The sequence below is a fragment of the Sebastes umbrosus genome, chromosome 3 (assembly GCF_015220745.1).
Source record: "Sebastes umbrosus isolate fSebUmb1 chromosome 3, fSebUmb1.pri, whole genome shotgun sequence".
In the NCBI taxonomy this organism is placed as follows: Eukaryota; Metazoa; Chordata; class Actinopteri; order Perciformes; family Sebastidae; genus Sebastes; species Sebastes umbrosus.
In genome coordinates this window covers 11783503-11810241 of record NC_051271.1, presented here as the reverse complement: position 1 = coordinate 11810241, position 26739 = coordinate 11783503, and the positions used below count along the sequence as shown (strand labels likewise).

The 26739-nt window shown below is 42.8% G+C and overlaps 2 protein-coding genes across 4 annotated transcripts in view; one reads left to right on the top strand and one right to left on the bottom strand.

The window, feature by feature from the left end:
- polq (polymerase (DNA directed), theta) overlaps positions 1–8928 on the top strand; it is a 20456-nt gene extending 11528 nt beyond the window's left edge. The window contains exons 20-35 of one of the 2 annotated variants that reach the window (XM_037763773.1): positions 28–1564; positions 2154–2294; positions 2385–2578; positions 3578–3785; positions 3897–4090; positions 4179–4313; positions 4441–4615; positions 4895–5018; positions 5451–5551; positions 5643–5725; positions 5808–5909; positions 5984–6095; positions 6954–7078; positions 7176–7311; positions 7427–7533; positions 7925–8928. In XM_037763773.1, the coding sequence (XP_037619701.1) occupies positions 28–1564; positions 2154–2294; positions 2385–2578; positions 3578–3785; positions 3897–4090; positions 4179–4313; positions 4441–4615; positions 4895–5018; positions 5451–5551; positions 5643–5725; positions 5808–5909; positions 5984–6095; positions 6954–7078; positions 7176–7311; positions 7427–7533; positions 7925–8038 (3588 nt within the window). In that variant the 3' untranslated portion in view covers positions 8039–8928. Of the gene's footprint in view, positions 1–27; positions 1565–2153; positions 2295–2384; positions 2579–3577; positions 3786–3896; positions 4091–4178; positions 4314–4440; positions 4616–4894; positions 5019–5450; positions 5552–5642; positions 5726–5807; positions 5910–5983; positions 6096–6953; positions 7079–7175; positions 7312–7426; positions 7534–7924 lie in introns of those variants that run through there. The other variant, XM_037763774.1, reaches the window with a different exon arrangement.
- On the bottom strand, positions 8755–26739 carry uba6 (ubiquitin like modifier activating enzyme 6). 2 transcript variants are annotated; one of them, XM_037763775.1, is made up of 32 exons: positions 26662–26739; positions 25212–25291; positions 23758–23852; positions 22821–22849; positions 22605–22699; positions 22343–22454; positions 21283–21363; positions 21018–21140; positions 20744–20867; positions 19908–20011; positions 19729–19791; positions 19301–19377; positions 18742–18808; positions 18442–18585; positions 18096–18242; positions 17923–18003; positions 17730–17807; positions 17326–17507; positions 16567–16672; positions 16329–16418; positions 16146–16226; positions 15898–16026; positions 15138–15189; positions 14945–15008; positions 14786–14855; positions 14622–14693; positions 14408–14531; positions 13640–13833; positions 12228–12355; positions 11877–11964; positions 11653–11747; positions 8755–10676 (listed from the first exon to the last, which is right to left on the bottom strand). In XM_037763775.1, exons 2-32 carry the CDS (start codon positions 25250–25252, stop codon positions 10535–10537), a joined length of 3078 nt encoding a protein of 1025 aa, XP_037619703.1. In that variant the 5' UTR covers positions 25253–25291; positions 26662–26739; the 3' UTR covers positions 8755–10534. The 2 variants fall into 2 exon arrangements, with proteins under 2 accessions (XP_037619703.1, XP_037619704.1); XM_037763776.1 differs by lacking the exon at positions 26662–26739 and adding an exon at positions 25415–25433.

Sequence of the window (26739 nt, the reverse complement as noted above, 5' to 3'; positions counted from 1 at the left end):
TTAAGAATCAAAATGTTGTTTTTGCAGATTTCTCCTGGTCCAGGTGGTGATAATGTAGTAGACGAAGGTGGTGATGAGGATGCCAATCAGGCTGCTTCCGAGAGTGTCAACAGAAGCAGCAGCTTCCTGTTCGACAGCCTGTACGACAGCTCTCTGCTGGCCGGTTTGAGCCCGCATCAGATCCTCGACCAATCGGACGAAGAGGAGCCTGTTGGCCAGGAGATCAGAGACCCTCTTCTGTCAACCCAGGAGCGAAGACGCAGCGAGCTTCTCGCCAATCAGGAGGCGGAAAAGCAGGAGGCAGTCCAATGGAGCGAATCCTCCTTCAACTTGTCGGAGTGGGGCGACTCGCTGCTGGTGGGCGAACACTTTCTGGAGAGGCGGAGCTCACTCAAACACACAGAGAGAACTCCAGAAGCCAGTCGTCATAAAGCACAGCAGCCAGACGAACCTAAACCCCATCAGATACAGCCACAACCCGCCACTACAGCTACCACAACTCAAAATGAGTATGACAAGGATAAAGCCAGTAATAATCAAGGCCATATGCACAACATGAAACAGCAAAGTAATGCACAAAATGGCAATAAGCCGATGAATGAAGGGGGTGAAAATGGAAAGCAAGTAGAGACAAATGCTTTAATGTCACATAATACCGTTTTAAAACACCCACAAGCACCTGAAAGCTCTTTTGATTGCAGCCCTGGTTTACAAGAGATCTTTGACCGTTGGCCTAGTATGTCTGACCAGCCCTGGCAAAACACCACAACAGGCCACGCAGCCGCTCATACACTCATAAATGCTGCAAATACAGCAGAAGTTGCCGATCTACCTCAGCCCTCAATACAGGTGGACGGAAACGGGGCAAATGCACAGGCTGATACTGCTGAGAAAGATTCTCGAGAGGAACAACCCTTGAGACATGACGGTGAGAATGTAACGGAGAGACCGGGCTCTGTTGGCGATCTTATCCCCCCAACTCAGGAAACGCCACCCGTCACACCCAGAGTAAAACTGACGACCTCCTCCGTCCAGTCGCCTCTCACCGCTCAGCCACTCAGCCGGTCGACTCCCTCAACCCTCCTGCCACGGAAACCAGCAGTCACAACGTGTCCTAAGTCTCGCCCAGGACACAGTAATAAAGCTGTTGTTGACACTAAACAGACTAATTCTACATCAGGTTGCAGCCGTGAACACCAGCTGGGAGAGAAACCTGTTCCACGCTCAAGTTCAAAAACAAACCCCCCGCTACACACCGACCAGAATCGCAGCCCTCCCCGAGACCGCGCTTCTCCACCATCCCGCCGGCCGAAGACTCCCTCTGACGCAGAATCATCACCCGTGATTGACGAAGGCTTCTCTCTTCAGCTGTCCCAGGATGCATCGCTCTGTTCCAGCAACTCCGGCACCTTCTCCATCATAGACGTGGCGAGTGACAGGCGCCTCTTCCACACTTTCATTAATGAGTGGAAAACAAAGGAGCGGTACTCTCTGGCTTTGGCCTGTGAGAAGAGGGAGCACAGACAGCAGCCTGAGGAGGAAATAGGAGGGAAACATAAGAGAGGTAACTGATAAACACATGTGACATTAACTCGCAGTAAAATGTGATATCAATTGTTGCCAAGCGCTAAGCCAGAGAATTATAACATCTATTAAATATTAGCTTCTCCTTTCTTGCATTTGTGTCTTTGCCTCATTATCTACAAAACATACTGTATTTAAAGGGGACCTATTATGCTTTTGTGCCTTTTCCCTTTCCTTTAGTGTGCTATATATTTTTTTGTGCATGTAAAAGGTTTGCAAAGTTACAAAGCCCAAAGTCCGTGCCAAAGAGTTACTCTCCCCCACAGAAACACTGCTCCTGAACTGCCTGAAAGGCCTTGCTTGAAGTCCCGTCTTTTCTTCTGTAACGTGGTGATGTCACCAAGTAATACATTTGCATAAAGGCTAGTTTGGAACGCCTTCAAACAAAGCTAGTTAAAGGGGAGAAAAAATAAAGCCTTTTTTGAACATTAAAGCATGTAAACATGTTCTAATAGAAACCCAAATTACAAGTATGAACCTGAAAATAAGCATTATAAATCCCCTTTAAAACATAAACAAAGGCTGTGTTGTATGCAGTCTCCTCATCCATGTGCGTGTTTCCTGTGCAGCATCAGCAGCTCACCAGAAGCTCCACAGGGCTGATGGTTTTCCAGTAAGAGACAGTGATGGACTGGTGTTGATTGGACTGTCTGTCTGCTGGGGAGTTAGAGATGCATACTACATGTCTCTGCAGCAAGAGCAGAGCAAAGGTACCGACACACACACATACATGCATGTACTTTACTGTATAAACAGGCTCATTCCAAAAGTGTTTGTTCAGCCTGTCTGTTACCCCTCAGGTTTGAGCTCCAGTCTGGCCCCTCCCCCACTGGATGATGATTTGCCAGTAAGTGAGAGGTTGCGGCAGGTGAAGACCTGTCTGAGCGGGCCTCAAGGAGGAGGTGTTGTTGTCACGTATGACATCATTCAGGTGTACAAGATGCTAGTCCTGAGCTGTGGCATCAGCTTGGAGGGAAACTGTGAAGATCCAAAGGTGAGGGAGTATGCATACTGTCATTTTCGTACAGTACATAGATAGAAACTCACATCCTGATAATTATGAGCAAGCTGTTACGTGGGATTTCATTTAAAAACCTCTTACTGATATTCTCATACATTTCTGATTAGAGGAAGACCGATTGATCGGTTTGACCGATTAATCGGCGCCGATAGGACGTTTTACAAATTGTTATCACCGGATAGTGCACAGCCCCCACCAGTCACACGGGGACGTACATCACTGTTTTGCATGGAGGCTCTATTCACAAAGTCAAGGTAGAGGGGGAGAAAAAAGGTTATCTCTCAAGTATATAACGCAACAGTATCAGCTTTCTGTCCCAGATACAAGACAGGCAGACAGGGAGGAAAAGAAATCTTTCAACTGCTACTTTAACTTGCTAACTGTACCAATATGGTGTTCTCTCTTCCAAATAATCCAGCCACGTAACCATCCATTCATGAAATGAGATCACACACTTAGAGGATCCTCCTTATCCCGGAAATATGCATCAACATTAATGGTTTGCAAGAGTGGTATTTAACAATGTACGAGACGTGAAACAGAAGTAATCCTGGCCAGTCATACTGTAAACCACAGAACAACACAACGCCCATTGCAAATAAATAGAAACATTTCCAATGATGTAATCCATCAAATCACACTTTAGGATGTTCTCTTATGAATTATTAAATTCAGAGTGAAAAAAAGAAAGATTGAAAACAGCATATGCAAAAGTAGCCCAAACTATCGTTATTATATCTGCCTTTAAAAATCCACTATCGGTCCACCTCTATTTCTGACTTTGAGATAAATGACACTGTGGAAGACAGCAATGTATGCACCAATGTTCACTCATTTTTTTAGGGGCTTTAAAGAAGAACATTTAACAGAAAAGGACAAAATATTTGTTGTTTGAGTAAGAACCCTTGATACAGTGTCAGGAACAGACTTCATAATGCAGCAAAGTGACTCTGTTTTGAATGTCTGCCATAGGTTGCGTGCTGGCTGGTGGACCCTGGCAGCGAGGAGAGGACTCTACCCAACATGGTGACGGTCTACTGTCCTGAAGAGTTACCTCTGCTGGACGGACTTGGGAATGCGCATGCACACTGTCCTCGTGTCAGGGCGGCGACCAAGAGTGTGCTCTTACACTCCGTCATGAACCATCTCACTGGCCTGCTAGAGAAGGACGGCATGCTCGGTATAAAGAGCACTCTAACGGACAGTCATACCGTATTCCTTACGGTGGTAAGAACTGTAGTAAACATGGTGATTTAACCATTGTTGTATTGTTTCTGTGTGCACGTAACAGACGTATTCAGGAGCGTTGAGATGCCCTCCCAAGTGTCTTTGGCTCTGTTGGAGTTGAACGGAGTTGGCTTCAGCGTCCAAGAGTGTGAAAGACAAAAACATGTGATGCAAGCCAAGCTCACAGCGCTGGAGTCTCAGGCTTACAACCTGGCCGGACACAGCTTCTCCCTCACCAGCATCGACGACATAGCACAGGTCCGACACATCTTCTACAACCCAATTCCAAAATACTCAGTAAAGTACAACAAAGTGTAGTAAAACTTACCAAGCTGCTGTACTGTAGGTGTTGTTTTTAGAGCTACACCTGCCTCCAAACGGTGACGTGGGTGGACCGAAAAGTAAGAAGACTCTTGGCTACACCAGGAGAGGCGGCGGCGGCGGCAGAGTACGACTTGGAAAGCAGTTCAGCACCACCAAGGTGAGACTACTTTGCTTTACATGAAACTCTTGCTGCTACCATCAAGTAGTTTAACAGTTTTTTTTATACCGTCAGGGAGGTAATATTGTTCACTATGTTTACACTGAATTGTAATGATGGCTGGCAGGATGTTCTGGAGAAGCTCCGCCCGCTGCACCCGTTGCCTGGTGTTATTCTGGAGTGGAGGCGGATCACCAACGCCTTGACTAAAGTGGTGTTCCCCCTGCAGAGGGAGAAGCAATACCACACCACACTGGCCATGGACAGAATTTACACCATCGCCCAGACACACACCGCCACAGGTAACACACATACACACAGATGCACTATAGACTTTATATAAAGATGGACAACGTGTCTCCACTTCCTCCCACTGTACAGAAGTGAAGCCAAAATATCCTGGATATGAGACGCTGCCAGCTTGAGATTTTGACGTAATTTTAGAGATAGAGGCCCAATTCCCAACCTCAACCAGCTGCCCTTACTGACGACGTGCAACGCCATTTTGTGTTCGTCATGTAATACAATTGTATTTGAAGTCAATTTAAAGCATTCGGTGATGCAGCTCATTCTTTTGTCAGGTAGAGTGAGCTTCATTGAGCCCAACATCCAGAATGTCCCCAAAGACTTTGAGATTTCCTTGCCCACGGTGGTGGGGGAGAGCCCACCTTCACAAGACCGCTGCCACACGACCACCAAAACAGGGTAGGTCAACATCAAAGTTCACTGCACTGAATGTATGAACGCGAGAGTGGGGTTACACCACCGAGGGAGTACTTGAGGAGTGTTTTCTCAGTAAAATGAGACATGGGCTGTGTCGGAAATCACTCGCTATATAGTGAGTTTGCCATTTTGTGGTGCTGTCCAAATGTATTTTAAGAATTATTACACCCTATATAGTGGACTTAAAGTATCCCACAATGCATTGTGAAAAGTAGTGGACAACGATGGTCACTAACCAGGCACTATGTACCATCATGCATTGCGCTGATGGAAAAATAGCAGACAGACTCGTTACATGCTGTGTGTGGGTAGGAATGCACTGAATTCCATGGGTTTTCTCCAAAGTTGACAAGGGTTACGTGTTAAGCTGAATAGAACGTTTGTCTAACTAGTGATCGTACTGTTTTGTTACAGAAAGAAGAGACGTTCTGTGGTGCCTTCAGCTTCAGCGGGCCGTGCAGAACAAGGCCCGGCCTTCTCTGTCAGCATGAGACACGCCTTCGTACCTTTTTCAGGTTACTACTGTATGATGATTTAGTTGCTTTGTGTGGCAGGTCACCTTTTCTGTCTGTTCTACCAGCTGTGTCTTTCTGTACTGCGCTGCAGGTGGGATGATTTTGGCAGCTGATTATTCTCAACTGGAGTTGAGAGTGTTGTCTCACCTCTCCAAGGATCAACGCCTTCTGCAAGTCAGTAAATAGCAAGGAAACATTATATACTACAAACATCAGTAAACAGGCAAAATAGATGATGAACTGTGTGCGTCGCCAGGTGCTGAATGGAGGAGCAGACGTGTTTCGCTGCATTGCCGCCGAGTGGAAAAGCATCGACCAAGGGTCTGTGAGCGACAACCTCAGACAACAGGCAAAACAGGTACGACTAGGCAGGCAAGAGATGACGACACGGACACGCGTGCATTCTCACCACTGGTGTGTTTGTCTTTGCAGATTTGCTATGGCATTATCTATGGGATGGGAGCCAAGTCTCTGGGGGAGCAAATGGGAGTGGAGGAGAATGACGCGGCCTGCTACATAGAGAGTTTCAAGGCCAGATACAAAGGTATACACCGCTGTTTGATTCTCATTATTATAAATTATTATTTGTGCGCATAATTAAGTTTGTGGCAGTGGAATCCTGCACCCGATTCGACTGTTATCAGGCCATTAAATACAGTACTGTAAGTGTCATTGGTCGCTATAAGCACTCCTTGTTGGTTTTACACGGGATTTGAATCCCAGCCTCCTGGGAGAAGGTCGTGTTTAGGTCTGACTTCCACTTCTGCTCCTTTCATAATTATAATGTTGTGTTCTTTTACATCTAATTTCGGTGATCTACCATTTGAATAGATGATAAAACCTGCTATTGGGTGTAGTAGGCCTCTATCAACCCACATCTATGGTGCTTATAGCGACTGATAACACCTATTTAATAGCCTGACAAGTCTAATTGGCTGAATCCTACATGTAAGGGATAATGTACAGTGAGCCGGTCATTGTTGTGAAATAAACCCTGACAGGGGTCTTTCATCGCCCTGAAGGGGTTTATTTCACAACAATGACCCACTAGCTGTACATTATCCCACTTATTACACGGCTACTTACTTAAGAAATCAATAATTTGACACAAGTACGGTCCGCCTGAGTCTGACATCAGAACTCGTTCATAGCAACGGTCTGTTATAAAGAAATAACAGACCATAGAATGCTGTGATTGAACCAATCAGAATCAAGTATTCAACAAAGCCGTGTAATAAACACAAGTGATTCCTCATAATGCAATTGTAAGTATTGTTTTTATTTTTGGTCTGAAAACTAGATATCAAAGCACATGTAAATTTATAAAAGAGGGTATAATCATTGAAACAACAGAAGTACTGGGAAGACAAAATGAAAATCCGTGTCCTGTCTTGTGTTTCAGGGATCAATGTTTTCCTTAAAGAAACTGTGAAGAACTGTATTAAGAATGGCTACGTTCAGACTCTGATGGGCCGTAGGAGATACCTACCTGGGATCACTAACGCCAATACGCACATCAAAGCACATGTAAGCATGCTCGTCCAGCAGAATTTATTTATAAACAGTACAATGTAAAATTCAAGCGTGATCTTTCATTTATTCCTTAACTTCTCTGTCTCTTCAGGCAGAGCGCCAGGCAGTGAACACAACTGTACAGGGTTCAGCAGCAGACATCGTTAAGCTCGCCACCGTGAACATCCAGAAACGACTACGCAAAACATATCCTGCAGCTCCACTCTCTCACCAGCACGCACACTCAGGTGACTTACACTTCTATTCCCATACTGTGTATATACACCACATGCAGAAAGAGATAACCACTGTATCATTTCAAAGTCTGTAGGTTAATCATGTCTAATGACGTCCGTTATACAGACACCAATCACCGCAGGGCTGGGACGCCTCAACTCAGAGGAGCCTACTTTGTCCTGCAGCTGCATGATGAGCTCATCTATGAAACCACAGAGGAAGACCTCATACAGGTATGAACCTTATTATTTGAGTTGCCAAATCATCAGTAGTATTTGGTAAATATTATAGAGTAGTTTACAGGAAGGATGGTGCTGAGTAGAAGTTATAACTGTGTGTGATTTGATATTTCTGGGCCGAAAAAGCAGGTTAGTTACAGTTGTATGTATTGATAATATGGCTGTCAAAGTTAACGCAATAATAATGTGTTAACGCAAATTCGTTTTAACGCAACTCATTTCTTTAACGGATTAACACAACTTTTGATAGATCCTCATCGCCAAATCCTACACACTGAACCTTTAATGTAGACTATATCTTACAAGTTTTTTGTAGTGTGGAGAAACAGGTTAACACATTCTGAAAAAGACCACATATATACGTAATTCTTTGTCTTTCTGTCAGGTTGCTCAGATAGTCAAGAGGGAGATGGAGTCAGCAGTAAAGCTGTACGTAAAGCTCAAGGCCAAAGTCAAGGTGGGAACCAGCTGGGGCAACTTGCAGGACCTCGATATATAATGTGAATATTTTGATGTTTAATGTCTACATAAAATACATGCACTTATTGCTTAATGTTCTGTAATATGTTAATACTACTGTACCATTTGTACAGAAATCAGTATTTTTTTAATCACTGCATTAACAATAATGAAATGCAAGATAAATACATGCATATGATTGCATATGAGCTCTAAATGAACTATTGAATGTATTTATATTTATATTTACCGGTGTACAGTGTAACAAATATACATTTTTGTAAAAAGTATAGCATTTTATTTACTAATAACCCAATACTTGCCATGAAATTTTTCTGCAAGATGATATTCTATGTAATTTAATAACTCAAAATGTTTATCTATTATCGCTTAATGTGCTAATTGTTTTTTTTTTTCGTGAATTGTTTACTCTATGAAATGTCAAAATTGTGGGAAGAAAATGGCCGTTACAACTTCCAAGAGCCCAAGATGATGTGTGCAAATGTCTTGCTTCATTCAACAAAACGTCCCAAACCCAAAGATATTCAGTTTACAATGATATGTGACAAAGAAAAGCAGCAAATCCTCTCATTAGAAGCTGGAACTGGAGAATGTTTTTTGCCTTTTTTTCCACTATTTTTACTTGAAAAAAAATGACTGAAACAATTATCAAAATAGTTGCAGATCATTTCTCCATCGAACAACTAATCGTTTCAGCTCTACTGTGATGCATGTAAAACAAAGACACCGAGCAGCTTTAGTCTTGAGGACATCCTGAAATCTCACATTTTATTGGACCGTTGGTTGAGTTGTCTGTCACAGGAACATATATCATTATCATGGTCACACATTAACACTGTTTTGTTTTACACTTATGACATTCACTGCACAAGAAGTGTTGTCAATATGATATGACATTTTCTGTGCAAAGCGAAATTCACCACCTCTGATTATGGGGAGAAAAATAAAACGTGGTCGAGGATGCATTTTGTGTGACTTTAGTCTTAATTGACACAAACGATAACCTGTTAGTATCTTCAGGTGGATCTCAATAACCTCAAAACGAAATATTTTTAAATGATTCAATTCAAAACTACATCGACTTTATTGCCAATTTAAGCCAAGACCCCTTTCACAACCTTCAACTGAACCTAAATAGAAGGATGATGTACTTTTAGGATGACTTTTGTTCATTGTTGATTCACAATTAACCAGTGCACCATGACTCCACAGAGCTCATCAACACGGGCTCAGTTTGACACAAAAAAGTGGCAAAATGAGTAACAAGTAAATAAATACATGTCATGGACACACATCCATAAACAAATGCAACAAATAAATTGTGAACAGCACAGATTTTGTTAGAAAAAAACAAACAGTAGGAGTGTGATTCCAGATGGTGGTACAGATGTTTCATGTCTGGCTTTTTCTGTGTGTGAAACAGCCACTGAACTCATGCCATTACTTAATACAATGAAGAACATATTGTTTACCCAAATGTGTTTAACTGATGTCAATGCTGTCATTACCTAAGTATTTAACATGATAAGCAAGACTCACAGCTACTTTTAGTGGGTGATTTACCCAAAAAGTTAAGCGTAATGCACATCTGCTGCGTTATTTGATGCACTTCAGTTAACTGGGGAGCAATGTGATAAAATTGCTGCTTTTCTGAAGCGTTGGCGCTCGTCAACAGGACGGTGACATCCCAAAGAATTGACGTGCATTAACCTGTGATGAAGCACGTCTAGATGCTGCCATTGTGTTGCTCTATAATGTTTGGGTTAATACTCATCCTCTGTGTTATAAATGTGTTTTTTATGAGGCAGTCAAAGTGATCATAAAAGAGAACAATCATCTGCAGACACAATGATAATCAGCATCTTAGGTGATTTTGCCGTTGTCCACTGACCTTTTGCACCTCTAAATTATACAACAAATATTGGCTGGACCTGTTTCTATAAAGGGAGATGACCAACGTCGGTCAAATTCTGTGGTTGGCAATAATTTAAAAGCCAATGAGAGGACTCTGAGGAAGAAGATGTGATGCCTACCAACTACAAATCCACTTCAACAGTCCTACCACTGCCCCCCTTTTAGGGCCTAGCAGACTTACAACAGAAATGAGACCGATGGGGTTGTGTTTTGAGAGTATGCAGCTTTCTGTAAACATCGTTTTTTAGTCAGACTCACTGCCACAAACAGAAAAAGGTTATTAATCAATTAAGGCATCGACACAGGCGGAGCTGTGCATTTCACCAGAGTAGAAAACAGAACAGAGAAAATATATGTACACAGGTACAGTTAAGTGCTACTCAAGCAGCCTTGTGTTGGCTAGATCTGGGGCAAGAAAGATCGAGACCACGACAGGCCTTCTCTTGCTCCGTTACGTACAGGGGGGGCTGGTGTTGGGGCCAGGAGCTGTCATCCTGAAGGAAAGCTCTCGGCCATGGCCCAGGTTATTGGGGTACAACAATTTACATGAAAGAAGGGAAGTAAGGACACAAGAGGTTTGAGGACGACATCTAGGAAGGTGTCAGGGTGTCTCTCCGTTGCGGCCGAAGAAGTACCTGACGGGAGGACCGGGCAGGTCTTCGTCTCCGTCTGCTTCCGGAGCGAATGACACGGTGAGGTCGACGTAGCGGCGGTCCACTGATGGCTTGATCAGCTTCTGCATCCTGGAGAGAGTCAGAGGCAATGTTAAGTGCATCTGTTGACCTCCGACAATACAGACACTCAAGCAAAAGTCCACAGGGTGGTGTAGTGATGAGAAAGAGCATGTTTTGATGCTTGAAATGACAGAAAGCGTCCACCCTGCTGAAGTGTCTTTGAGCGAGCAACAGACTTAAGGCCCTGACACACCAAGCTGGCGGTCGACCATCGGACAGTTTGGGGCCGTCGGTGAGCGTCTGTCGGCCTAGTTTTACGGTGTGTCCCGCACCGTCGGCTCTAGTCTGCCTGTGTCGGAGGCTTTTTTGCCGATTCAGCATGTTGAATCGGCGGCGGAGCCCGGCGGCGAAATAAATCACTCTGATCGGCTGTTCAGCTTAAACGAATCAGTGCACGAGAAGAGAAACGGAGGTGAGGAAAGCAAGCACACTAGTCTTTGAACGAGTAAAGTCGAGAGGAAAAACACAGAAGGCTCTTCTCATTTTTCATATTCATCTCATCATTCCAATACACGGATATTTTCACAACAACATGGCCATCTGGAATGAAGCTGAGTGGTGAGTGAGAGTGGTGTGAAAATGTTCGGCAAACGCCGCTTTGTTTCATGTACGTATCAGAACAACGGCTTGGATATCCGCCATCCTCGGTTTTCCGGTTTCCTTTTTTGAATGACAAATACAGACTACCGCCACCTGCTGGTAGGGAGAGTTATTGCCTCAGGCAGACGCAGAACGTACGTGCCAACTGGCCGTCGGCTGTAGTCTTTGCAGTGTGTTCGAATGCAACTTGTCAGCTATGACAAAAGCGACGCACTTGGCCTTCATCGCCGCTAGTTCTCTGATGTCGGCTTGGTGTGTCTGGACCTTTACTATAACCTTCAAAGTTCTGTTTTGTAACTGATTTCTATTTTGGGAGAAGGTGAACAGAAGAGGAACAGTATTCATCAGGGGTCACAAAAAAATGGGAGAATCAGGAAACACTTGCGTTAGTTTGAGTCTCTTTGAGTGTCCAGGCATCACAGGCACATAGAGCATCTTCACTCCATGGACGACCATTGTGGGTTCAATTCCATACTTTTCCTGAAATAAAACAACAAGTTGTGAAAAAAAACCCAGACAAAGATAAACTACAAAGAAGCAATGACAGACCTCAGGGGAAATACAATAATGTGGTATCTGAATTGCTAATGCATCAAAATGGTCTCTCACCCTCACTGCATTCATGAAGTCAGAAAGAGTGAAGTCCTCGTGACCACAGATAGTCCAACAGTCCCAGATGGAGAAGTAAATGTCGTTCCTGGGAAAGACGTCATTCAGGCTGTCACTACATTACATTGTAATAATAATAAATGAAAGATTCTGCATTTGGTGCCATCTTCTAGCTGAAATGATCACTTTGCTACTGTGGTGGTGCAGTAATAGTAAAGTATGGCCTTAATTGTAATAGACATTTTCAGTGCATGTGGTCAAAACATCATGCCAGGAAAACCATTAAAGGTGTTTTATCACTTTTAAGTAGTGTGAGAGACAGTGAGATTGAGAAATTGTGCATGCCCTTACCTGATGAGTGACTGTTTGACCGGGGCCGGCTCGGTGAGCACCACTACAGGGATGGCCAAGTTAAAGAAGCAGTTTTTGAAAGATTCAAATTCGTAGCCTCCAACCACCTTGACCAACTCCAGGGCCACCTGAATGCATCAAAACAATAACGCAAAATTATTGATATATTATTAGTATTGAACAATGGAAATTAATTTGTCAACCACACTTTTCAACATCCATTCATCCATCCATCCTCTGCTGCGTATCCCAGGCCGGGGTCATAGGGGCAGCAGGAGACTACACAAGGTTATCCAAACGTCTCCGCAGCAACGTTTTCCAGCTCCTCCTGGGGGATCCTGAGGTGTTCCCAAGCCCAATGAAATATATTATCTCTCCAGCGTGTTCTGGGTCTACCCCAGGGTCTCCTACCAGTTGGACGTGGCCATAAAGCCGCCAAAGGATGTCGACCAGGAGGCATCCTGATCAGACGCCTGAACCACCTCAACTGGCTCCTTTTGATGCGAAGGAGCAGCGTCTCTACTCCGATGTCTGAGCTCCTTACCCTATCTTCCACTCTACGGAGGAAACTCATTTCAGCCGCTTGTATACGTGATCTCCTTCTTTCAGTCACTAACCAAAGCTCATGACCATGAGAGGGTTGGAATGTAGACCAACTGGTAAATCAGAAAGCAGTTCAGTACAACGCCCGCATTACTGCAGATGTCACACCAATCCACCTGTTGATCTCATGCTGCGATATTACCCTCACTCGTCAACAAGACCCGGAGATGCTTGAACTCCTTCACTTAAGGCAGCAAACCACTCTCAACCTGGAGGGAGAAATCCACTGTTTTTCCGTAAGAGAACCATGGCCTAAGACTCTCATCCCAACTGCTTCACATTCAACTGCAAAACCATCCCTGTGCGTGCTGAAGGTCACAGTTTGATGAAGTCTCTCCCGCCACCTGATCCTCTCTTCAGTGTCCAACGCTGCATATCTGATGATATGACCGCAAAGTTGATCATCGACCTTTGGCCTAAGGTGTTCTGGTACCAAGAGAGGTGACGTTTTACGTCCCTAGAACCAGCCTGCGATGCCGGCTGTCAACTAACCTCAGCCCTGTCTGCTACCTTTGACAAAACAACAGAGAAACCTGGAGCCACACCAGGGAGGAGGGCTCGCCAGAGAGAGTCCTGTGGCCGGACCTTGACCCATGGGGCTCGGTCTGACACAACCCAAAAGAACTACACTACACCACCATCAAGGTTAGGCATTGGGGTCAGTTGCATCGTCAAGTTTGAACAAATAGACAAACATACTGATAATCATATTATCAAGCAGTAATGCTGAATACCAAAATCTATAAGTGTTGCAAAACAATGGCATCAGGTTAAACCATCAATATGGTAACATTTCAAACATTTCTCACCAGTCCAGCCACAGCAGCTGTTGCCGTGGCGATAGCAGGGATGATCTTGCCAGCGATTCGTTTCGTCTTGAGTCTGTCGGCTGGCTCGATGGAGTACATCCTGGCTCTGAGAGAAGATGCTGATGTGACAAAGTCCATGTGGGCGTTGCTGTCATCGTCCTTTTCAAACTGGAGCGGACTCACTTGTAACCTCTCTACATGTGAAAGCAGAGACATTATCACTAAATATTAGAAGGGGGTTTACAGGAGAAGGTTTGTAATATAGGCTTGCCCACTTAATAGGATGGGAAAAGTGCCCTAATTATTCACCCTGTTGGATACAACTGAATACCACTAGTACAATTTAGTCATTTTGAGTGTCCATTTCCAAATCTGCCTGTTGAGTATGGGCCGGGACACATGCAGGGTCTTTCACTGCCTGGAAAACGCGAGGTGCGTTGGTCAGGCGCTGGGGGCTCTGGGTAAGTCAGCCCTGCACTAAATGTTCTCCTCCACATTTACTCTACACTGATATTTATGGAAGAACGGAAAGATATCTGCCAGCTGTGATTGGTCGTTCCTCATCACATGACATGTGGTGCCAAAAGTTGAACTACTTTTAAATCAGGGCGCAGCTTTCACTCCCTGGTCGCACCCGGAAAAATAGGCGCTTGGGAACGTTTGCGCAGCGGCGGCATTGACAATATTGGATTTGTGGGTGCAAAAAACGCAGCATGTGAACGGCCCCTATTTGTTGTGACTTTGTTGTGTTGTTCTTTAATTGCAAACCTGCTGTGGCACTGTCCGTAGCGATGGCCTCCTCCAGCTGTGAGATGGCCTCCCTCTCCTCTTCACTGCTTAGAGGCATCTTCGCTGAATCAGGCTTCCTTGCTGCCTCATCTGTCTCTATACTCTAGAAGGAACAGATCCACAACAATCAACAAGATTAGGATTTTTTACTTTCAGATAGAAGCTCGAGAACCAGATCAATGGAGAAGCTCACTTTCTGTGAGGGCCTGTACTCGGGAATCCTGACATCTGAGAGAACCCTGGTCACCGCCTCTTCAGAGAGATCCTGAGAAAGAAGGAAAAGTTCAGGCAGTCAGTGAGTATGTAAGTGAGTGTGTTTGAGAGAGCGTACAGTATGCGTGTAAGTACGTGACCTACCTTTTCTGAGTAAGGGATGTTATAAATCCCTGCGAAGAGCCGGGCAGTGCTGACAATGAACGAGAAGTGCCTGATGGGGAAAGAGAAGGGTTTGGCAAGCTTAGATATGAAACATACAACACAAGAAAGGCTTGAACTGCAACATAAGAGCGTACTCACAAAGAGTCTTTCAAGTCAAAATCAGAAGGTGCTGGAGGTCTTTTTGGGGACTGCCAAAACAAACCTAAGGAAGGGAAGAAGAATTCACTATATTCTTTGCTTTTAAGTACAATTCATACTGTAGTTCTGCATATTAAATTATTGAAATAATTTGGTTACTTTATAGGTATACGTGTGTTTGAGAAAAACTTACTTCCATCTTTTAACCTTGTGTCCAGGGGGAAAGCGTGCAACAGTTGTAGGGCCTACATAAAAACAAAATCAGTAACATGTAAACACATTAGGGCTGTCAATTGATTCAAATATTTAATCACAATTAATCGCAAATTAATTGCACATTTTTTATCTGTTCAAAATGTACCTTAAAAGGGAGATTTGTCAAGTATTTAATACTTTTATCAACATGGGAGTCGGAAAATATGCTTGCTTTATGCAAATGTATGTATATATTTATTATTGGAAATCAATTAACAACACAAAACAATGACACATATTGTCCAGAAACCCTCACAGGTACTGCATTTAGCATAAAGAATATGCTCAAATCATAACATGGCAAACTCAAGCCCAACAGGCAACAAGAGCTGTCAGTGTGCTGACACGTTATTAGCGCGTTAACTTTGACAGCGCAAGTGGAAATGTGACAGCTGTCAGTGTGTCAGTGTGTTTTTCCTCAACAAAATTTAGTATAATTTAACCTCCTTCGCAATAAACTAGTATGACATGGTTGGTACCAATGGATTCATTAGGTTTTCTAGTTTCATATGATGCCAGTATCTTCACTCTAGCTTTAAAACTGAGCCCACTACAACCTAAAAACCGCAAGTTGCATTTAAGAAAACTAACTTTGACAGCCCTAAAACACATGCATATCATATTGTGGAGCTTGCACCAACACACATATACGAACAATCTATTAAATGAACATGTATTTTCAGGAAGAGACTTGTTACCTTTCTCTTGAAATACTTTTCGAATTTCAGACGGGCAATGGTGATGCACTGCTCCCACTGGCTAGGCCGTTTGCTTAGCAGTTTAATGACCTGGAACGACCCCTCCAGACTTTCCCCCGCCTGCATCCTCTATAAACACACACACACACACAAAATATCTTTAAAAACTGTGTTTTTTCAAAAGTATTACATTTCTGGAAGAGACCAAAACAAAGTATTTATAATAAGTTAGAACAACCCAGTCTTACCTGTAGCACCACTTCAGGCGAGGAGTGGGTCTGCCAGAACGAGTTGTAAATAGAGGGCTTGTGGGCAAACAGGTTCTCAAACTAGATGAACCCAAAGAAAAAGTTTAAAATTAGGACATTACACTGACACATACTGTCAAAAATGATAACAACGATCACTTGTTGGGTGTTAAGCAGGCTGACCTTGTCTCTGGCCCATTGAATGGTGTGCTCTATGACAGAAGGGAAAGACTTGAGAGTGCAGAATGGGATCTCCTCTTCTGGGGGGTCCCTCTGGTGAGCAAAGCAAAGGATATATTTAAGAGCACTGTAAAGACTAAGGTCTGCATCTATGAAGCAGGTCTGAGATAATTCAGGGAATAAACTAGAGTAAAAAAACACAAAGATGGCCACACACGAACAAACTGTCACACATACTCACATGGCTATTGTAGGACTCTGTCAAATTTGGCACAATGATTTCTGTGTGTCCTTTCGTTCCCATGGTGCCAGAGTCCAGAAGAGCTTTCTGATTGGATAAACAGCGGCTGAAAATGAAATAAATACAATATCAGTTGTTGGCCAAAACTCCTCCAAGCATGCTCTTTCTGGGTTTATGGTGAGGGATGGGTTCAGTCAGTGAAAATCAAACCAACGCCACTGCTAAGGGGAAAGTTACTATCAACTGAATGTTTTGAGGCCGTTCGCATGACGTGTTTTTTATTGTTGTCAATGTAGACGCGCTCAAACGTGAGAGCGACACACCGTCACACACGATCAAGCGTTCCCAAGCGCCTATTTTTCAGGGTGCGATGGCTGCGCCCCGAGATAAAAATAGTTCAACTTTTGTCATGTGACGAGGAAATAACAATCATAGCGGGCAGATAACTTTTCTTTCTTCTGTAAATATCAGTCTGCGGTAGATATATGGAGGACAAGTTAATCATTTTAGTGCAGGACTACCCAGAGCTTTATGATCTGTCCCACAAACTATTTTACTTGCTTCACCCTTTCCGTCCAAAAACGTCACAATATCCGGTTGAAATGTTAGCCAAACTGACAGACTTACATCAAGCAGTAAAGTTACTGTGAGGGATTTACGGTGCTGGAAATCAATTTCTTTGTTTTGACCTTTTCAGATGCGGCATGTGAGCGGCCCCTTAGAGAGTATTGATTGTGTCACTTTAATATTTGCACCAACCTGTCTACATATCTCCGAGCCTCCACGTTGTCCAGCGCGGTGACCACTAGGTTCAGGCGGCAGTAGAAGGAGTCGCTGTAGATGCTCTCAGTAGCAGGACACACCTTGTTGAGGTGAGCATCCACCTGCATGTCTGGGTTGATATCGCGAGTGGCTTCTGCTGCTGTGGTACTCTTCGGTTTCTGAGATACGGGACAACCAGAAAAAAGTGAGTAAATGTGATGCATGTGGTTGACTCTGATCAAGTTTCTTTTTAACTTTGATTGTAGTCCTGGAGTTTTAGTATAAGTATCTGCCAGTCTGATCCAATATTTTTCCATTTTCCTACAGCTGTACAGAAGAAGAGGCACAATTTCACACATTGCAACTAGTAAAGGTGAGTTTATATTGCTTTAAAGGTTCACCTGTATATGATGTGGTCTGAAGAGAAACTGCCGATTGAGGTTGGACTTTTCTATAAGGTCTGGGTCTGTGATGCACACCTGAGAATTGACAGTTGCAGAGTACAAAATACATATCGTCAAGCTATGAAATATATTGCAATACATAAAGAAGTGCAGTCAAACAGACGAGATGAAACGCAGAAAGAACACCCACCTCTCCTGAGCTGTTGGCCAATCCCACCCCAAGCAGGGCAAAGTTTTTCAGCATTTCACAGCCTATGGCACCACAGCCCACCTGGAAGAGAAGACATTGTCGGGTTCATTTGGACATAAACCTTAAAATAATTCAATATAAAAGAGGCATTGTATGCACTGCGTAATCCTTACCATGAACACCCTGAGCTTGTGCAGTTCTAGACACATTGAATCGCCAATGCAAGCTCGTAATCCGTCATACCGATCGCCCCTTGGGAAAAACTCCTCAGGAGAAACAGACTGAAGTGGCCTGACTACCTCGATGGCATCAAGATAAAACTAAACACAGGAGAAACAGAGAAGGAGATGAAGTTAACAAATAAGGGAACATTTTGAAATAGATGCAAAAACGGTGAACAAAATGTATTAAACCCTATTTAAGCTAATAGCTCAGGGGTATAGATTGAGCTATTGAACTATCAATAAGCACCATTTCCCTTCTGAAAAGGAGGTCTACAGTTCAAAATGAGTAACCTACCCATTGCTGCAGTGGCGCAAACTTCCCTGTGATGGCCTTAAGAACTTCCTGGCTGGCTAGACCTCCGACAGCTGCTGCTAACGGAGGAAGATTTCCCCTCGCTGTTCTCGACAGACAGCGCACCAACTCAGTGTTCACAGAAGCCTGGAAGGAAAGAGGAAGAAAGGAAGGGGAAAAGAGAGATAGAGAGATGTTAGGGCATCTGTGTGCATGCAATTGTCTGTCACAGAGGATATATGTGCACCTCTGCAGGTTTAAAAAAAAAAATATCAAAGAATGAGGGATACAAAAAGCACTCACTTTGTTCCTGAGAGTTGCATTCACTTCCTCGGTTAGCTTCAGTAAAACCTCAGCATCCTGTAAACACCTGGTGGCATAAACGTAAAACTGCTCAGAATGTGTCACATTTCCACTAGCGCTGTCAAAGTTAATTCTCTAATAACGAGTAAGCACACTGACAGCTGTTGTTGCCTGTTGGGCTTGAGTTTGCCATGTTATGATTTGAGCATATTGTTTATGCTAAATGCAGTACCTGGGAGGGTTTCTGGACAATATTTGTCATCGTTTAATGTTGTGAATTGATTTCCAATATACATACATTTGCATAAAGCAAGCATATTTGCCCACTCCCATGTTAATAAGAGTATTAAATACTTGACAAATGTGTGATTAATCGAGATTAACTATGGACAATCGAGCAAATTAAATATTTTGATTGACTGACAGCCCTAATTTCAACAACTTCACAAACTGAAATCCACAGCCAGGACAAATGATATCCTCAGGTACTGTTGGAATACAGAAAGTTAAGCAGCAGATAAGATATACACAGTAAAAAGCTGAGATATATTTTGTTTACCCAGTGTTGGGAAGTTTACTGTTCTGCTCCTGAAAGGCGTCCAAAGCCAACATGGCTGCATGGATCTGTAGTGGGGCCTGATGGGTAGATTTAAAAGAAAGGATTGTGAGGAAACTGCTCGGTTAAACTCAAACAAACATTACAAGGCTTTTGTAAACAACAGTAAGTTTCACAGAGCAAGACTGACTTAGTAAGACAGTCTTTGAGATGTCTGGCAACACCAAAACTGACATGAACTGTTTACCCAGGAAAAAAGAATAAGCGAACAAAGTATACTAAGAAGTGATTTAACTGGTCTGTACGCACGTGCTCCTTTACTTGTAAATAAACTTTGCTGTAGAACTGGGTTAAGCCCAAAGTTGGCTGGCTAACCGGCCCATTAATCTTGCTTTGTGATGCAGTCTCCAGGAATATTTTTAAAGTCTCACCTCTGGTTTACTCAAGTCTGGAGTCAGGACCTGAGGGTCACACAACTGTTGCTCTATCGTCTCCTGAAATACATACGTGGATAAAAGCAGGGACATACACACAAAGAATATGTTTATTTAGACATGTATGTTTGTTCAACTGTGATGTTTCTGATTGATACGACAACTAGTCAACTTACAAATCTGTATGTCTTTGGGGTTTTCACCAGAACAAAGAAACCTCCGTGTGCATATGGTTGTAGTTGGGATGTGTCTCCTATTGCAAAACTGTGAGGGGAAAGGACTAATACCACACACACATTCAAACAACACACACACACACACACACACACACACCAAATGTATACAAAAACAGACAGAAATGTATTAGATTAGATTTATGCACTATTATGTCATTTTATACAGAAAACATCTCACCAAATCTGCTCCTGGAATAGTTTAAAATGTGACAAAAATAGACCCAGTATGTTATGGAAAAAAATATTTGTTTTATAAGTATTAACCATATTCTAAATGATTCATCGGGTATGCTGGTGTTGCAGAATTAATAATAGTAAACTTACAGTAAAAACTGTGCAACACTGTCATTAAAACTGTATTTAATTTACTCTACATTTCAAGAAATATTACTTATTCAATTCTTATTTATACCATTCTGGCATTTATATTTAACACACTTAATAGATCCCCCTTCTCAGCATTTTTTAATTACTTATAAGCATTTTTTATTTACTTATTTGCACTGTGGTTATTTGTTAAATATTGCACGTCTTAATGCAAATATTTGTACATATTTCATATTTCTCATTTTTAACTTTAGTACTTATTTATATTTCTTTACATATATTGTATTTATATTGTAGCATTATATACAGAATTTACATGATACTGTACATACTATACGTTTATATTAGAGCAACTGTAACGCCCCCTGGGGATCAATTAAGTATTTCTGGTTCTGACTCTGAAAACATAAAATATGCTGAACTTATTATCGTCAATGTAGAAATAATACCTGAAACCGGCCGTGAGGTGCCGTTGACTTCCACCATGCCATTGACCTCTCTGAATACAACACTCTGGCCTGTCTGCAGGCCGTGTGGTTGGTTGTCCATGCAGGTTACCACCCCAGGATTGTCCTGAAGGGTCCAAATTCAAAAGGAGATCAAATGTTTTTTTGGAGAAGACACTGTCTTTTGTGGGCTCATATTTCCAAAGTCAACACACAGAGATGGAGCTCATTGTCACATTTACAAATTTAAAAAAAATGTCTGAAGTGTTCAGACTACCTGAGTGATACTTTGGATGAAAATCTCCTTGGGCTCCTCTCCTGTGGGATCGGACACCTCAAACTCGTCTCCGAAATCGCAAAACACCCGCACACAGATGCCATATGCATCACAGCCAATGAACTGGAAAGGACATAAGGTCAAACTGTTAATTCACAGGCAAAAGGTTTGGTTAATAATTGACCGTTTGTGTGTTCTCCATATGTAAGACATGGTGCAGCTAATGCTCTGTAATGTATAACCACTACGGGGACTGTAGACTTACTCTAATGGGAGGTCGTTGTGAGTGGCAGAACTCATTCACTCTCTTCTGGAGGCTCAATCTGGCTTCAGTCAGAACCACACACTGGAGGAGAGAGCAGAGCACAAAACAATGCAGGTCTTATCTTAGTTATCTGCGATCTAAAAACAAATGACAATGAGATCATTATTAGTTGTTCCATTAAAGGCAGAGTGGGTGATCTTGAGAAACTACCAAGGGTACACTAGACTTTGAAAAATGATCCAACCGAAAAACCCAGCCCAATTTTTCCAACTCTTTTCCAATGAAAGTAGATAGCAGCACTAGCTCCAAAAGTCCTTAAATCTAGCGAGAAAGTCGCCAAGTCAGCAATACTGACAGTCCGTCCCTTCAGGCTTCCCTCCAAAGCTACTCCCCCAAAACAAAACATAAACACATCATGATGAATGTAAACAACAAACATGGCTATTGTTAGTACTCATAGCTGTTAACCTAGCAGCTTGTGGAAGACCCCAGTGATGCGCAATGAGTGCACGGACAGAGTACACACAGGTAGACAGGTAGGTAGCCTGTCCAATCATTACACGGGCTTATTACAGTGCTGCAACAGCCACCAGATTTTTTTCTTTGTTTTGTCAGGGCATTTGATTCACTGATTGCTGTCGGGACGTAATGAGAATTTCAACTAATATAACAAAAAATGTTTCTAAAATCTTTACCAACCCTATCTTTAATGAACAAGTAAACAGGTAATGCAGACAACCCATGAGCCAGTCAGCGACTAGAATACATCAACCCCTGAATGTTTTATCACAGCCTGAGAGAGGAGCAGTGTTTACCCGGTTTACCCATATGTTGGTAAAAAATATGACAGTTTGGAAGAACTGAGCATTTGCATTGACAGCTGTGAAAGGGATCATGCTGAAAGAGTGGTTTGAGAAGTTTTTATTAACATTTTGAAACTTTTTTCGCCTTGACACCTTGTCTCTATTGGAAATTATTGTTAACTGCTATGAATCCAAGCCGATAAACACCCTCTGTTCTCCGTGAAAGTAACTACAAATTCTGAAAAGCAATGCCTTACCTGATACTTTACGAGAAAGCTGAGATCAGTGTTGTCGTCCAGAGCAGAGGAAGACATGTCGACATGGACATACGGGTTCAGCTCCGCGACCCGAGGGCACACTGCCTCCACCCTGTGGTAGAACGTAAAAGAGAGGCAAATGGATTGAGATAGAATAGAAGCGCTTGTATGTGTATTACAGGAAAAGTGAGTTTGTAATATTGCAGATTGTGAGTTAAGTCAGAGGTTAAGAGGAACAGTCCAGCATTGTAGTGTGCATTACCTTCTCCTCTGGCTCAACACATCCTCTTTGCGGATAAAGAAGTTGGAGCCGAGATCCCAGGTTTCACACTGCTTTATGTCATGAAGGGTGACTGCCTGTACACACACATGCACACAGATACACAACATAAGGCCACAGGAAGATAAATTCTCAAGACATTAGGCCTATATGTTGTCACTGTATTGGACAATCATGATATATAGTGAGAGCACATACCTTCACACCAGCCAGGACAATATTCTTTGCTGTGAAACCAGAAGTCGAATTGCTTAGTGTCAAACCAAAATTGGGGATGTAGATCATAATAATAATAATAAAAAATAATACATTTCTATTTATATAGCACTTTTCATGAGACTCAGTTTTCAGAAATCAGTTCTAAAAAGGTGAGTTTTGATTAGTGATTTGAACATGGACAGTTTGGTGCAGTCTCTGATGTGTTTGGGGAGGGGGCAGCTATGGCGAATGCCCAGGTCCGGTGCTTGGTTCTGAGTTGTGGAGACAGGAGGTTCGCATCAGAGGCGCGGAGGGAGCGGGAATGAGTGTGGTGGTGGTGGAGCAGGTCGGTGAGGTAGGAGGGGGCCTGGTTACGGTGGGCTTTTTGAGTGAGGAGAAGGACTTTGAATTGGATCTGTTGTGGGAGCCTGTGGAGGTTCTGGGGGACAGGGGTGATGTGATCACGGGAGCGGGATGGGTGAGCAGAGTTCTGGATGTACTGGAGTTTATTTAGGACTTTGGATGATGAGCCGTAAAAAATGGTCAATTCTGGATGTGATGAAGGCATGGATCAGAGTTTTGGCCGCAGAGAAGGAGAGTGACAGGCAGATTTGAGCTACCTTTTTAAGGTTGAAAAAGGCAGTCCTGATGATGTGATTGATGTGATGTTCAAAGGAGAGGTTGCTGTCGAAAATGACTCAGAGATTGCGGATGTAAGGGGAGGGAGACAGAGTGGAGTCGTCGATGGTGAGCAGTTTTGGTGAGTGATTAGGGATCATGTCTGATTTATCACAGTTGAGTTTGAGGAAGTTAGTTTTCATTCATGACTCAATTTCAGTGAGGCAGCTGGTCAGAGTGGAGTGTGTAGCTGTGGTGTAGTGGTGTAGCATTGAATATATCACAGTGCTGCTGTGAAATAATGTAACATTTAACCTACCTATCTCAATTCCCAGTCCTCCCATTCCACTGAGAAAGACTGAGGACTGGGCCATCTGGTGCATAGCGCTGTCTCCCAGCACATATCGCTGGCGGCTGGACAAAGAGAAAGAGAAGGAAGAGGTGAGGGGGACGTGATTGAGAGATCAAGTATGTAGTATAAAATGTATGTTAATTGCTGTCTTGTAACGTTATCTGTAGTTTTAAGTGCTTTAGTAAAGGGAAAAAGGGTTACTAGCAGGGAATGACATTTTTCCTTATATTAAGAGATATTATTTTTAAAAAGCAATTCTAAAGCCTAAATTAAATATATGGTAACACCTCATTTTACAGGTCCGCAAATTTCATGGTAATTAGGTGATGATTACCAAGTTACCTATTTTAAATTTCTTTGGAATTACTGCCAAATTACCTATTTTAACCATTATATGCTATTTTAGTATAGAATTATTAAATTATTATTTCGATAAATTTTGAGGTCAATATTGGGGTATTTTGGCAGTAATTCCAAACAAATTTTAAATAGGTTACTTGCTAATTATCACCTAATTCCCTCACTTTCTGCTCTGTGTCTCAAATGTAAAACCGAAATAGGTACCTTAACCCATTGCCTTTGGTCGTGTCATAAATTACAGAAGTACTGGTGTGAAATATTATGTGACATGGAAAAGATATTTGATAAGGATTTAGAAATAAATCCAATGTCTTTGAGTTTAGAAATCCCAAGTACAAATATAACTACTGCAGCCAACAAAAGGTTATATAACATTCTTACATTTGCTGCTAGAAAAAAATATATTATTACAGTGGATTAGTGATAAGAAACCCTCTGTTCAAGGCGGGCGTAAAGTCATATTTGAGATGGTCCCTTTGGAATATCTTACTAATATTTTACATACCAAAGTAGATCAGTTCCACAATATTTGGCAACCCTATCTGAATTATATTGGACCTGATCTCTCCTCAATTATCTCACAAGGAGTCTCTTGAACATGAACTCATATATCCTGTGACTTCCCTGCACAATGGACTATTTCCTATGACATGCTATATACATTTTTTGATCTAAGCTGTACCTGTGTTTGCTTGTTTGTTGTTATTGTTTTTTATAATTATTCTTATTGTGTTTGTGAAAATAAGAAAACCCAATAAACATATTATAAAAATATATATATATATATATATATATATATATCACCTAATTACCATGAAATCTGCAGACCTGTAAAATTAAGTGTTACCAAATACAGTCATGGATTAAAGGTTACATGATATATTCCATAATTCTACAGTCTGGTACCACTGACTCAGTGTTTACAATTTTAAAACCTAGATTTCAGAAGTGGCAGACAATAAACATGAGTGGCCTGTAGAAATGTCCAGTGACCTGTGACCACAGTGTGCAGGTGAGGAGAAACAGGTGACAATCAGACCCTGGTTGGTTACTAGACTCACCTGTAAAGAGAGTCGTCAATCTCCATCGAGTCTGCAGCCATGCTGGGGAGGGGAAGAGGAGGGAATTCAACTGGCTCTACCTATAAAAACATATAAAAGTACTAACAGTGATGACCAAAGCTATAAAACATTGAGGTTGTTACCGGTAATAATCTAAAACACACCAACGCCCTGCTGTAGGTTAGCTAACATGGCTAACTTACTCTCAGTTAGTGATGTGTCGGTCGCGAACGAGCCGGTTCATTGAGCCGGCTCTTTTAAGTGAACGATAAGAGTCGGCTCCAGTCAAAGAGCAGTTTTTTTAATTTTTTTTATTAATTCAAGGCAGAATGATAGGACTATCTTCTCCATGCCACGGGCACTCCATGCACTGACTGTGACTGAATGTTGTGTTAATGACGTCCGTGTGACCAATCAGGTGATGACAGAGAAGGATCATACCATCAAGGGAGGGGCGGTGGGTGCGCAGCGTGCTGACGATCTACAGGTACAGAGCAGGAGGGAGAGGAGAAGAAAGAGAGAGGAGTGCGGTGCGATGCGTTAGTTGCGTTGCAGTGCGTGGGATGCAGTGCGTTGCGGTGCGGTGTGTTGCGGTGCGGTGTGTTGCGGTCGTTGCTTCGCGCTGCGCTGCGCTGCGCTGCGCTGCGTTGCGCTGCAGTGCTGTGCATTGCGGTGTGGCGTGTTGCGTTGCAGTGCTGTGCGTTGCGGTGCTGTTCGTTGCGGTGTGTTGCGTTGCGGTGCGGTGCGGTGCGGTGCGGTGCGTTGCGTTGCGGTGCGTTGCGGTGCACGAATAGCAGACAAGATGAGTGACAGTCGAAAACGAAGCAGCATGTAAAATTATGATATTCAGGAAATTATAAGGTTTAGTATAATTATATTGAATAATTTAAGTGATATATGTGCACACATACTAATAATAGGTCAAAACAATGAATTATAAAAGGAAGAAGTGGTAAAAATGAAAAGCCGTTTCGGAGCCGAAAGAGCCGGCTCTCCTTGGTTAGCTGAGCTCAAATGATCTGGCTCACTAAAAAGAGCCGGAAATCCCATCCTTACTCTCAATGCCGGCTAACTGCCTGTTGTCAGGACAATGTTGTTGACCTGGCAACTGTCAAGTCGCGTGCACACACGTAAAAGAGACTGTGTTGACGTGACGTCTTCTAACGGTCAAAGATTACGGCAGTTAGCTACCATAACAACCTCATTAATGAAGGAAAGCTCAACGTTAGCAGCTAGCTACAGCTAGCTAGCTAGCTCCTGAGTGCTGCCTGGTGCCGGCTGACGAGGACACTCGTCATAAAACTCGTTAAAAAGTGATGATATATACATTATACTACATATCTCCCCCATGTAAGACAGCTGTTTTGTTTATTATCATTCTACAAATCAATATTGTTAAAACTGCGTTGTGAATATTGTTAAAATGAGAGAAATAGTCATGCGTAGCTACCTGTCACTGCGCGACGAGCTCGAGCTGAATGAATGGTTGTGACTGGTTAAAACACTTGGAGTGCTTCCGGGTTACTAC

Bases quoted from the DNA above. Each gene is read 5' to 3' on its own strand.
- uba6 (XM_037763775.1), bottom strand. From the start codon at position 25,252: ATGGCTGCAGACTCGATGGAGATTGACGACTCTCTTTACAG. The intron at 17,808-17,922 runs GTGGGTGTTCTT...GTCAATTCTCAG, and splicing joins TGGCCAACAGCTCAGGAGAG to GTGTGCATCACAGACCCAGA. The intron at 11,748-11,876 runs GTGAGAGACCAT...GTTTTATTTCAG, and splicing joins ACTTCATGAATGCAGTGAGG to GAAAAGTATGGAATTGAACC.